Raw genomic sequence first — 10,277 nt, forward strand, 5'->3', positions numbered from 1 at the left:
TTACACTAAATTGTCTCTGTGGGATACGATATACTCTTGCTTGCTGTTTGCTACGATAACCTCGTACACTTGCGGGTATTATTTGGGTAAAATAAAGTTGAGTCAAGTTTTTGGCGCCGTTGCCGGGAACAATTTTTGTGTTATATAGCTTGATATCGTGATAATAATCAAGATTATTACTTCAGACATTATTGTTTTATTTTTATTTTTTTTCTTTTAATTTTTTTTGGGTTCTCACAATCGTGTTTCTGGTTCTGGTGTATGCACACACGTTCTAAAGGCTTACCTCTAGAACCTTTCGATCTAGAAATCGAAGCATCAAACCGGAAGAGGAACGCATATAGGAGGCTCACAAAGAAGATTCAAGCTTCTTCACCTAACCGCGCAGGAGCATCTTCAGATCGGAGGGACCTCTCACCTATTCGATCACTAGTTCAGGATCATATTCAACTTGATCCCGATTCTCCTATTCTGACTGAGCACGAAGAAGGGAACAACAACGGAGGCAACAATGCTCCACCACCCCCTCCTCCCACTAATGTTGAGCTTCTACGACAGCTGGAGGAGTTGCGCCGACAGGTCAATCGTGCACCAGCTGTGCCAGTGCAAAATCAATATGCTTACCAGGGAGTAGCAAACCCACCAGTCCACAATAATATCGACGCCAACACCTTTGAGCTGAAAAGAGGACTGATCCAAATGGCGGAAAACATTGCTTTTAGGGGCAAATCCTCAGATGACCCTAACAAGCACATTACCAAGTTCATTCAGATTTGCAACACGACGAAGATGAATGGCGTGACAGATGATCAGATCCGACTGAGACTGTTTCCTTTTTCCTTAGAGGATTCAGCAAAAGATTGGCTAGAGAGTTTGTCACCGAGGTCCATTAGAACATGGGACCAGATGGTCCATAAATTCCTGGAGAAGTTCTATCCCCCTAGTGAGGCTATTAAGAGGCAGCACGAGATCATTGCCTTTCAGATGATTCCTGCGGAGACTATCAGAGATGCATGGGGGAGATTCAAAGCCTTGCTGAAGAGGTGTTTCAATCATGGTCTGTCCCCAACAGTGCAAGTTATTACATTCTTTGAGGGATGTTTACCTGAAGCGCAACGAGAGTTAAATTTAAGCGCGGGAGGTAATCTTCTCAAGAAAGGAGAGAAGGAGGCGATAGAGGTGATTGAAGAGCTTGCATCCAGTGATGAAGGATGGAGCAACGAAAGGAGTAAGGTGCATAGGGTGGCTTATACCACGGATCATGATACAATGAGCACCTTATCTGACAAGCTGGATGCATTAACTATGAAGTTCGACTGCATGGCGATGGGAAAACCATCTCAAGAGCCACAAGGAAGTATGGAGGATGCGAATTATGTGCAGCAAGGGGGCAACAGGTATTACAACAACTCACGCCCAAACTTTAACAGTGGAGGATACAACCGGTATGGGAACAAGGGGCATCCCAATCTCTTATGGGAACCCCAATAATGCCCTGCAACCTCCTCCGGGATTCACAGTTACTGATGGGATGGTGAACGACCCCAAGAAGATGACCACGGAGGACATACTCAAGTCCTTTATGCTACAATCCAATAAGGTCATGGAGCAGAACAATCAGAGGATGGAGAAGGTCGAGACGGATGTACAAGGAATGGCCACTCATTTGAATAACATTGATGTTCAGATCAGCCAGAGTTCCCAGACTGTGAGTACACTTACTCAACCGGGAAAATTCCCTTCCACCAGCATTGTCAATCCCAAGTATTGCAAAACTATTAACTTGCGGAGTGGGACGAGCTATGAGGGACCCTCAATGCCCTCAGTGAATGAAGGGAAAGTAGCAGAGAAGACTATTGAAGAGGAGGAGTTAGTTTAGGAAGATGAAACGGAGACGATTCAGGTCACCACTCCACCTAAGGAGAACGCAGTTCCAGCTCCATCTACAACACCTGCAGCTCACACTCCTGCTGAAGTGAGGATCCCTTATCCTCAACGGGTGCAAAAGAAGAAAACGGATGCACAGTTTTCGAGGTTCTTGGACATATTCAGAAAGGTGCAGATCAACATCCCTCTGGTGGAGGCACTACAGCAGATGCCCAGTTATGCTAAGTTTCTAAAGGATGTGGTCTCCAACAAGAGAAGATGGATGGAATATGAGACGGTTAATCTGACTGAGAGCTGCAGCGCCATTATTTAGAAGAGGCTGCCGGCGAAGTTGAAGGATCCCGGGAGTTTTACCATATCCTGCATAGTAGGAGATTGTCAAGAGGGAAGAGCTCTATGTGATCTAGGTGCAAGCATCAATCTGATGCCGTATTCTTTCTTTCAGAAGTTGAAGATTGGAGTGCTCAGGCCCACTACTATTTCACTGCAGATGGCGGACATAATAGTGTGGTACCCGAAGGGGATTGTTGAAGACATCCTAGTCAAGATCGGGGAATTTATTTTTCCAGTCGACTTTGTGGTTCTAGATATGGAAGAAGATAAACACGTCCCACTTATCCTTGGTAGACCTTTCTTAGCTACAGGGAGAACACTTATTGATGTCCACAAGGGAGAGCTCACTCTTCAACTGAATGAGGAGAGCATCACATTCTCCATTTATGACGCTATGCTGAGGTATGATGATGAGGATACTTGGAGGTTCAAGCAGTGCAAAATGATCGAGGTGGTTGATGACTGCGTGAGAGAGGTAGCCCATGTTATCTCGTGTCAGGACAGATTGGAGGAATGCCTTTCACAATCCATGCTAGCTTCAGATAATCGGCAGGTGTCCGAGCTCAATGAGGAGCTACTTCATTTTGTGGGAGCTCTGGATTCTGGTGTAGAGATTCCAAGAAGGAACAACAAATTTCTACCACTCAAAGATCCGGCGGAAGAAGAAGAGAAAGAAGAGAAGAAGGAGGAACTTAAGTCGTTGCCTTCACACCTCAAGTATGCCTTTCTAGGAGAGAATGAGGCGTATCCGGTAATTGTCTCTTCATAACTCACTCCTACTGAACTCGATAAGCTGCTGCGCGTGCTTAGGAAGCATAAGGGAGCTATAGGGTGGTCCATCTCGGACCCAAAGGAATCAGCCCTACTGTTTGCATGCACAGAATTTTATTGGAGGAAGGATCCAAGCCTAAGGCACAGAATCAAAAAGGGCTAAATCCGATAATGCAAGAGGTGGTCAGAAAGGAGGTATTGAAGTGGTTGAAAGCCGAAATCATATATGCGATATCCGACAGTGATTGGGTAAGCCCCACCCAAGCCGTGGCCAAGAAGGGTGGGATGACTATTATACAAGGTGGCAATGATGAGATGATAGCCACAAGATTGGTGACCGGGTGGCGAGTTTGCATAGACTATAGGATACTTAATGCAGCCACGAGGAAGGACCATTTCCCTCTCCCGTTTATTGATCAGATGCTTGACAGATTTGGGGGGGGGGGTATGAGTACTACTGCTTCCTAGATGGATATTCCGGATACAATTAGATCTTGATCGCTCCGGAGGACCAGCACAAGTCGGCCTTTATTTGTCCCTACGGTGTCTACGCCTTCCGAAAGATGTCTTTTGGGCTTTGCAACGCCTCAGCCACATTTCAGAGATGTATGATGTCCATCTTTCACGACATGGTGGAAGATATTATGGAGGTGTTCATGGATGACTTCTCGGTCTTCAGATCGTCTTATGATCAGTGCTTGGATAATCTGACCAGAGTATTGCAGAGATGCTAGGAGACCAACTTAGTGCTCAACTGGGAGAAGTGTCACTTCATGGTACGTGATGGTATTGTGCTTGGGCACAAAATATCTGCTGCAGGTCTAGAAGTTGATAGAGCCAAGATAGTGGCGATTGAGCAAATGGCACCACCATCTAATGAGAAAGCTGTGAGGAGCTTCTTGGGGCACGCGGGATTTTATAGGCGATTCAACAAGGATTTCTCTCAGATAGCTCGCCCACTGACCAGTCTGCTAGCTAAGGATGTCAAGTTCCATTTTTCCGAAGAATGTTTACAAGCCTTCGAAATTTTGAAGAAGGCGTTGGTGAGTGCCCCCGTGCTCATAGCTCCAGATTGGTCTCAACCTTTCGAGATCATGTGCGACGCTAGTGATGTGGCTGTAGGTTCGGCGTTGGGGCAGAAAAGAGATAAAGTGTCCAGAGTGATTTATTACGCAAGCCGAACTCTAGATCCAGCTCAGGCAAATTACACCACCACGGAGAAGGAAATGCTAGCTGTGGTGTATTCCTTCAACAAATTTCGCCCATATCTCATTGGAGCGAAAACTATTGTGTTCACTGATCATGCCGCCATCCGCTTTTTGTTTGCTAAGGTGGATGTCAAACCCCGTCTGATTCGTTGGGTTCTTTTGCTACAAGAATTCGACTTGGAGATCCGGGATCGAAAGGGGTGTGAGAATGTGGTAGCCGACCATTTATCTAGATTGGAGCATTGCTTTGAAGGAGAGAATTTGAAGAGGCCGATAAACGAGGAGTTCCCCGATGAGCACCTCTTCTATGCTCAAAGCTCGTCGCCATGGTACGCGGACATCGTGAATTTCCTAGTAGCCAAGGTGGTCCCAGAAGGCCTCAACAAGTATCAAACGAGGAAGTTCTTTCATGATATCAAATTCTATTTTTGGGATGAGCCACTCTTGTTCAGAAGATGCGCAGATATGGTCATTCGAAGGTGTACCCCCGATGAACAATGGGAAGCTGTGATCAGAAATTGCCATTCAAGCCCCACCGGAGGTCATTTTGGAGCAAATCGGACGGCAATGAAGGTGCTCCAGTGCGGATTTTATTGGCCAAGTATTTATGGAGACTGTCAGAAGTTTGTTCTCCACTGCAATGAATGCCAGAGGACGGGGGGTATCTCTAAGATGAAGGAAATGCCGATGACTACTATTATGGAGATATAGCTTTTCGATGTATGGGGGATCGACTTCATGGGTCCCTTCCCGCCATCCTCTGGTCATCAATACATCCTATTGGAAATTGACTATGTCTCCCGTTGGGTGGAGGCAATTCCTACTCCGGTCAATTCCTCTAAGGTGGTGATAAACTTTGTGAAAAAGAACATTTTCACGAGGTTCGGGGCACCGAGAGCCTTACTTAGTGATGGGGGGTCTCATTTCAAAAACAAGTGGCTGGAAGTTGTGTTGGGCAAATATGGTGTCAAGCACCGAATCATTTCTCCCTATCATCCTCAAGCCAATGGTCAAACTAAATTGGCCAATCGAGAAATAAAAGGTATCTTGGAGAAGACGATGAATGCCAATAGAAAGGATTAGAGATGCCCAAGGTTTTCGGTTCCGGCGGTTAACCGCGAAACCGGAACCGCCGGTTCCGGTTCGGAACCGGAACCGTGACAATAATCTTGAACCGGAACCGTGATAATTTGAACCGCGGGCCGGTTCCGGTTCCAAATTTAATGAACCGAAACCGTCACCGAACCGCCGGTTCCGGACGGTTCCGAACCGCCGGTTAACCGGCGGTTTCACGGTTCCGGCGACGTTTTCGAGGCGGCCAGCTATCGGTAGGATGGTCGGCTTTTTCAGGCGGTTTTGCAGGCGGTTTTTTACCAAAACCGCCGGTTAACCGTGAAAACCGGCGGTTAACCGCCAAACCGGCGGTTTTCGGTTTTGGCGCGGAACACAAGGCTGACACGTTGCAGCTTCGATGGGATGTTTGAGTGCAGGTGGTCAGACGGTTTGTTGACCAAACCGGCGGTTTCGGGTGTAAAACCGGCGGTTAACCGGCGGTTCCGGCGGTTAACCGGCGGTTCCGGCGGTTTTTGACCGTTTTAATTTTTTTTTTTTTTTTTTTTTTTTAAATTCGAATTTTGAATTCAATTTCAGATTTCCCCCCAAATTTTTATCTATAAATACCCCCCTCTATCCTCACTTACATTTACCCCACTCTTGTGTTAATAAGAGTTTCTCTCTTCAATCTCCCAATTCTCTCTCTTTGTCTCCCATTTCTCATTGTGCTATTTGTGCTTTCATTTGAATTATTCAAGTGCTACTCTTATATTACGCATTGTTATACTTGATCTATAGTTCTATAAGTTGTCTTTCTCAATTGCTAAAACAAAAAAAAAATTATAAGTCCATATTTCTACTATAATTCCATAAACTATCAAGATGTCTTCATCCCGAGAAGGTCGTATTGATAAGGGAAAAGGAAAGTCCAAGAGGCCAAGTCGAAAATCCGTTATTGATGAGATTTCTCAAAGGAACATGGATATGTGGCAGGTTAATATTTATTATCTACTAATATTATTAATTATGAATTACATTACATTATTGTTCATAATGTTATTTGATACTTTCGCTACAAATATTATTTTGTAGAATCGAGAAGAGCAAGATATGGCCAATGCTATTGCTCTCTCCCGCTCTCAATCCCAAGGCGGACGTGGATATGGAGGCGATGCTTATGTTGGTAGTGGTAGTGGTGCTCCCGGTCCCGGTGCCTATTCTCAACAAATTCCAACCCCGGTGAATCTTGATGACGACGATGATGACGAGGAGGAAGAGGAAGAGGAGGAGGCGGAAGAGGAACAACAACAAGAAATGCCACCCCCACCCCCACCACCAAGGAGTCGTCGTGGTCGTGGTCGTGGTCGTGGACATCCTCCTCAGCCTCAACCTCCTAAACCAGTTGAAAGGACTTTAACCTCAGATATCATGGTCAAACATTTCAAGAAGGTACGAGATAGTACCGATCCGAACACTTTTAATGTGTATTGCAACTATTGTGAAAACGTATACACATTACGAAAGAGTGGAGGATATGGTACATTTACCCGTCACATGGAGAAAGCGCATCCGGTCGAGTTTGGTATCGCTCCAACCCAAACTCAACTCAACTTTCAACATGGAGGCGGGACCGGGAGTGGGACGGGTTCATCCCAAACATCAGGTATGTGTAGCAATACTCTTTTAAAATATGATCATAAAAATGCTCTTAATGTGATGTCTAGATTTGCTGTGATGAAACATTTTCCATTCAATGCTTTTGATAACGATGCTTTTGAGTCGAGTATGCGACAAGTTTATAATGCCGCTGCAAGAAAATTGAGTCGAACTTCTATGACTCGAGCTGTTGTTAGACAATGCATGGAAAAGAAGGTGCAATTAGGTACGTTTATTGTTAACTTGGGTCATAAAGTTTCGATTTGCTCTGATGTGTGGACTGATTGTTTTTGCAAAAATTCATATATGGGCATTACTGTGCATTTCGTTGATCATAGTTGGACTTTGAACAAACGTTTGATTGCATTTCGGGAATTTCCCGCACCACACACTGCACAAGCAATTGCTCAATTGATCATTCAAGTTTTGAATGAATTTCAATTGATCAATAAAATTTTTTCTGTTGGTTTTGATAATGCAAGTGCTAACACTGCTAGTATAGATGATCTCATCAGTGCATGTTCTCCTGTTATTGATGGCAAATATTTTCATGTGCGATGTATTGCTCATATTTTGAATTTGTGTGTTCAAGATGCGATCGATTTGTGGCAAAAGTATGTTGATCCTATTAGAACTGCTGTTAAATTGATTCATAACAAAGCTCCTATTGGTAGAGCTTGGAAGAAATATTGTCATAGCAAGCAGTGCAGGTACACCAATTTTCGTTTGGATGTTTCAACTCGTTGGAACTCGACGTACGATATGTTGGAGTCGACTTTGAACCACATTGAGTATTTATGTGATTTTTTTAGAACTTGCCCGCATGTTCCTTCTGATTTGCTTTTGATACCCTCTTGTTGGGACCACAGCATGGATTTGTTTCGATTATTCCAAGCTTTCAAAAATGCCACTGTTGAGTTATCCGGTGTTTATTATCCTACTTCTGTGCGTGTTTTGGAGCATTGCATGTATGTGGCAATTGGTTTTAAGACATGTGTGAAAAATACTCAATTCATTGAGTTGAAGGCTATTTTGTTTTATATGGTTGAAAAATGGTTGAAATATTTTGCGCGTATTCCAAATGTGTTCTTGATTGCAAAATGCTTGGATCCAAAGTGGAAGTTGCATGGTGTGCATAAAATTTTAGACATGTATTATGGTTGTTTGCACGATTTGGATTTTTCTCAACTTCGCGAAATGGGCTTGACAAGAGGAGAAAGCTTCGAACTAAATCTTCCGAATGTTGAAGAAATCAAACTAAGGTTAGATAGTGCGCTTCGTGCTCTCTTCGGGGAATATGAAATGCGATATAACACCATTCACCAGGTACGTGCTCCTCCTAGTCCTTCGACATTTGATTTTGGTGGCGGGAATTATAGCAATGTCATGATTGATCCCGATGTAGTATCACAATTGCAAGATCTATACGGTGCTACAACCAATAGGACTAGAGCTACTAGTGAGTTAGATATATATTTGGAATCGCGCTCTATTTTTCAAAATCCAGGTCCCCCTACTCAACAAATTGACGTCCTTGATTGGTGGGGAACACATGACAAAGAGTTTCCGATACTTTCGATAATGGCTAAGGAGATTTTCGCCGTTCCCGCTTCCACCGTCGCCGTGGAGCAAGCTTTTAGTGTCGGCGGTTGTGTCCTAGACGACAAAAGGAGCAATCTCTCCGCCAAAAACATGGAAGCCACTATGTTACTTGATGATTGGGCAAAGGCGGACATGAGAGCACAAGAGCCGGATTTCGACTTTCGTGTAGAGAGTGATGGTGAAGAGTTTTCCACCGATGACGAGGTCGGAAGCGAAGGCGCTCAACAATATCAATGACGGGGGGGCGGTGAACAGCGAGCACGGCCGGCCAAAAAGGTAAGCAAGGTAAGAGAACTACGTGGGCTTTGATTCCTCAATAAAATTGTGGATACGTAGGCAACTCAACTTAAATTTGAAAAGTTTAACTTTGAAAGTTTAAGTTGAGTTCAAGCCCTTTTCAATTTTTTCCTTTTTCCCCCCATTTCATGGTTTTTTTTATTTATGTTCCGACGACACTTGTAAATTATATCACATTGTTGTATTATTGTAATGTATTGACAATTGTATTATTGTAATGTATTGACAATTGTATTATTGTAATGTATTGTTGTTCGTTACAAGTTACAACTCAAATTCAATAAAATTGATATGATTTTCACCTTATTCGTCTTATTTCAATTTAAATTATCCATTGCCTTGTTCCAATTTATTGTATAAATCCAAAATTCCAAATTATATAAGCAAAAAAAAAAAAAAAAAAAAAAACCGTTGGAACCGCCAAAACCGAACCGGAACCGTGAGAACCGTACAAAAACCGGCGGTTCGGAACCGGAACCGGAACCGCCGGTTTTGGAACCGGAACCGGAACCGTCAAAAAGCCTCACGGTTCGGTTCCGGTTCCACATTTTGCGAAACCGGAACCGGCGGTTCCGAACCGGAACCGCCGGTTTACGAACCGTGGGCATCTCTAGAAAGGATTGGGCTTTAAAGCTCGATGATGCACTTTGGGCATATAGGACGGCTTATAAAACGCCGATCGGCATGTCACCTTATCAGTTGGTGTTTAGGAAATCTTGTCATCTTCCCGAAGCTTGAGCACAAATCATATTGGGCGGTGAAGCAGTTGAATGCCGACTACTATAAGGCCGGAAAGGAGAGGCAAACTTATCTGAACTTGCTTGATGAGTTTAGGAATGAGGCATTTGAGAACTCGGCAATTTACAAGGTGCGCCTCAAGACGTACCATGACAAGATGATAGACAAGAGGGAGTTTTTCCCCGGAGATTTGGTGCTACTATTCAATGCACGTCTAAAACTCTTCCCCGGAAAGCTCAAGTCAAGGTCGCCCGGCCCTTTCAAAGTCAAGACAGTAATGAAGAATGGAGCTTTGGAGCTCGAAGCTAATGATGGGAGAGTGTTCACGGCCAATGGTCAGAATGTGAAGAAGTTCCACTCTATGGAGCAAAAGGAAGAGGTGTTTCGTCTCTCCTTGGAGGCGCAGTGATGCACTATGGAGATGTCGAGCTAACGACTTTAATCAAAAGCGCTTTAGGGGAGGCAACCCCTAGTAGGTAACTCTATCGCTTTTTGTGTGATTTGTCTTTCAATTTTTGATGTGTTTGTTTTTCCTTCTTTCTTTTGGTTCTTGTATCTTTAGTCTCTTTGTTTTGTTTTCTTTCTCAAATATCTCAGTGGAATGTGGACTTGGTTTTGCTTGGAAACTGACGTTTTGCAGGATTGAGTTGTAAACACTGGCTAAAAGGGAGTGTAGACTCGGAATAAGCATAAAAATCTGCCCAGAAAGTCTCACCTGGCCGGGTGATTTTA

General features: G+C 44.0%; 3 protein-coding genes across 3 annotated transcripts; all 3 read left to right on the forward strand.

Moving 5' to 3' along the window:
- The first annotated feature begins 261 nt into the window (after positions 1-261).
- Positions 262-1,491, forward strand: LOC148926705 (uncharacterized). The gene has a single exon (XM_089059222.1). It carries the CDS (start codon positions 262-264, stop codon positions 1,489-1,491), a length of 1,230 nt encoding a protein of 409 aa, XP_088915348.1.
- Positions 1,492-1,531: 40 nt separating this feature from the next.
- On the forward strand, positions 1,532-2,989 carry LOC148926706 (uncharacterized). Its single transcript, XM_089059223.1, has 3 exons — positions 1,532-1,840; positions 1,904-2,164; positions 2,333-2,989. Exons 1-3 carry the CDS (start codon positions 1,532-1,534, stop codon positions 2,987-2,989), a joined length of 1,227 nt encoding a protein of 408 aa, XP_088915349.1.
- A 6,455-nt stretch (positions 2,990-9,444) lies between these two features.
- LOC148926707 (uncharacterized) lies at positions 9,445-9,954 on the forward strand. The gene has a single exon (XM_089059224.1). The coding sequence runs from the start codon at positions 9,445-9,447 to the stop codon at positions 9,952-9,954; it is 510 nt and encodes a 169-aa protein (XP_088915350.1).
- Positions 9,955-10,277: the final 323 nt, after the last annotated feature.

This window comes from Salvia hispanica, chromosome 5 (assembly GCF_029641045.1).
Source record: "Salvia hispanica isolate PSC_SH4W2 chromosome 5, Shi_PSC_v1, whole genome shotgun sequence".
Classification (NCBI taxonomy): domain Eukaryota; kingdom Viridiplantae; phylum Streptophyta; class Magnoliopsida; order Lamiales; family Lamiaceae; genus Salvia; species Salvia hispanica.

What these genes read in the sequence shown, in the direction of transcription:
- LOC148926707 (XM_089059224.1), top strand. Translation starts at nt 9,445, where the DNA reads ATGATGCACTTTGGGCATATAGGACGGCTTATAAAACGCCGATCGGCA.
- LOC148926706 (XM_089059223.1), top strand. Translation starts at nt 1,532, where the DNA reads ATGGTGAACGACCCCAAGAAGATGACCACGGAGGACATACTCAAGTCC. An exon ending in CCTCAGTGAATGAAGGGAAA is followed by an intron (nt 1,841 to 1,903) that starts GTAGCAGAGAAG and finishes GAGACGATTCAG; the next exon opens with GTCACCACTCCACCTAAGGA. An exon ending in GATGGATGGAATATGAGACG is followed by an intron (nt 2,165 to 2,332) that starts GTTAATCTGACT and finishes TCTTTCTTTCAG; the next exon opens with AAGTTGAAGATTGGAGTGCT.
- LOC148926705 (XM_089059222.1), top strand. Translation starts at nt 262, where the DNA reads ATGCACACACGTTCTAAAGGCTTACCTCTAGAACCTTTCGATCTAGAA.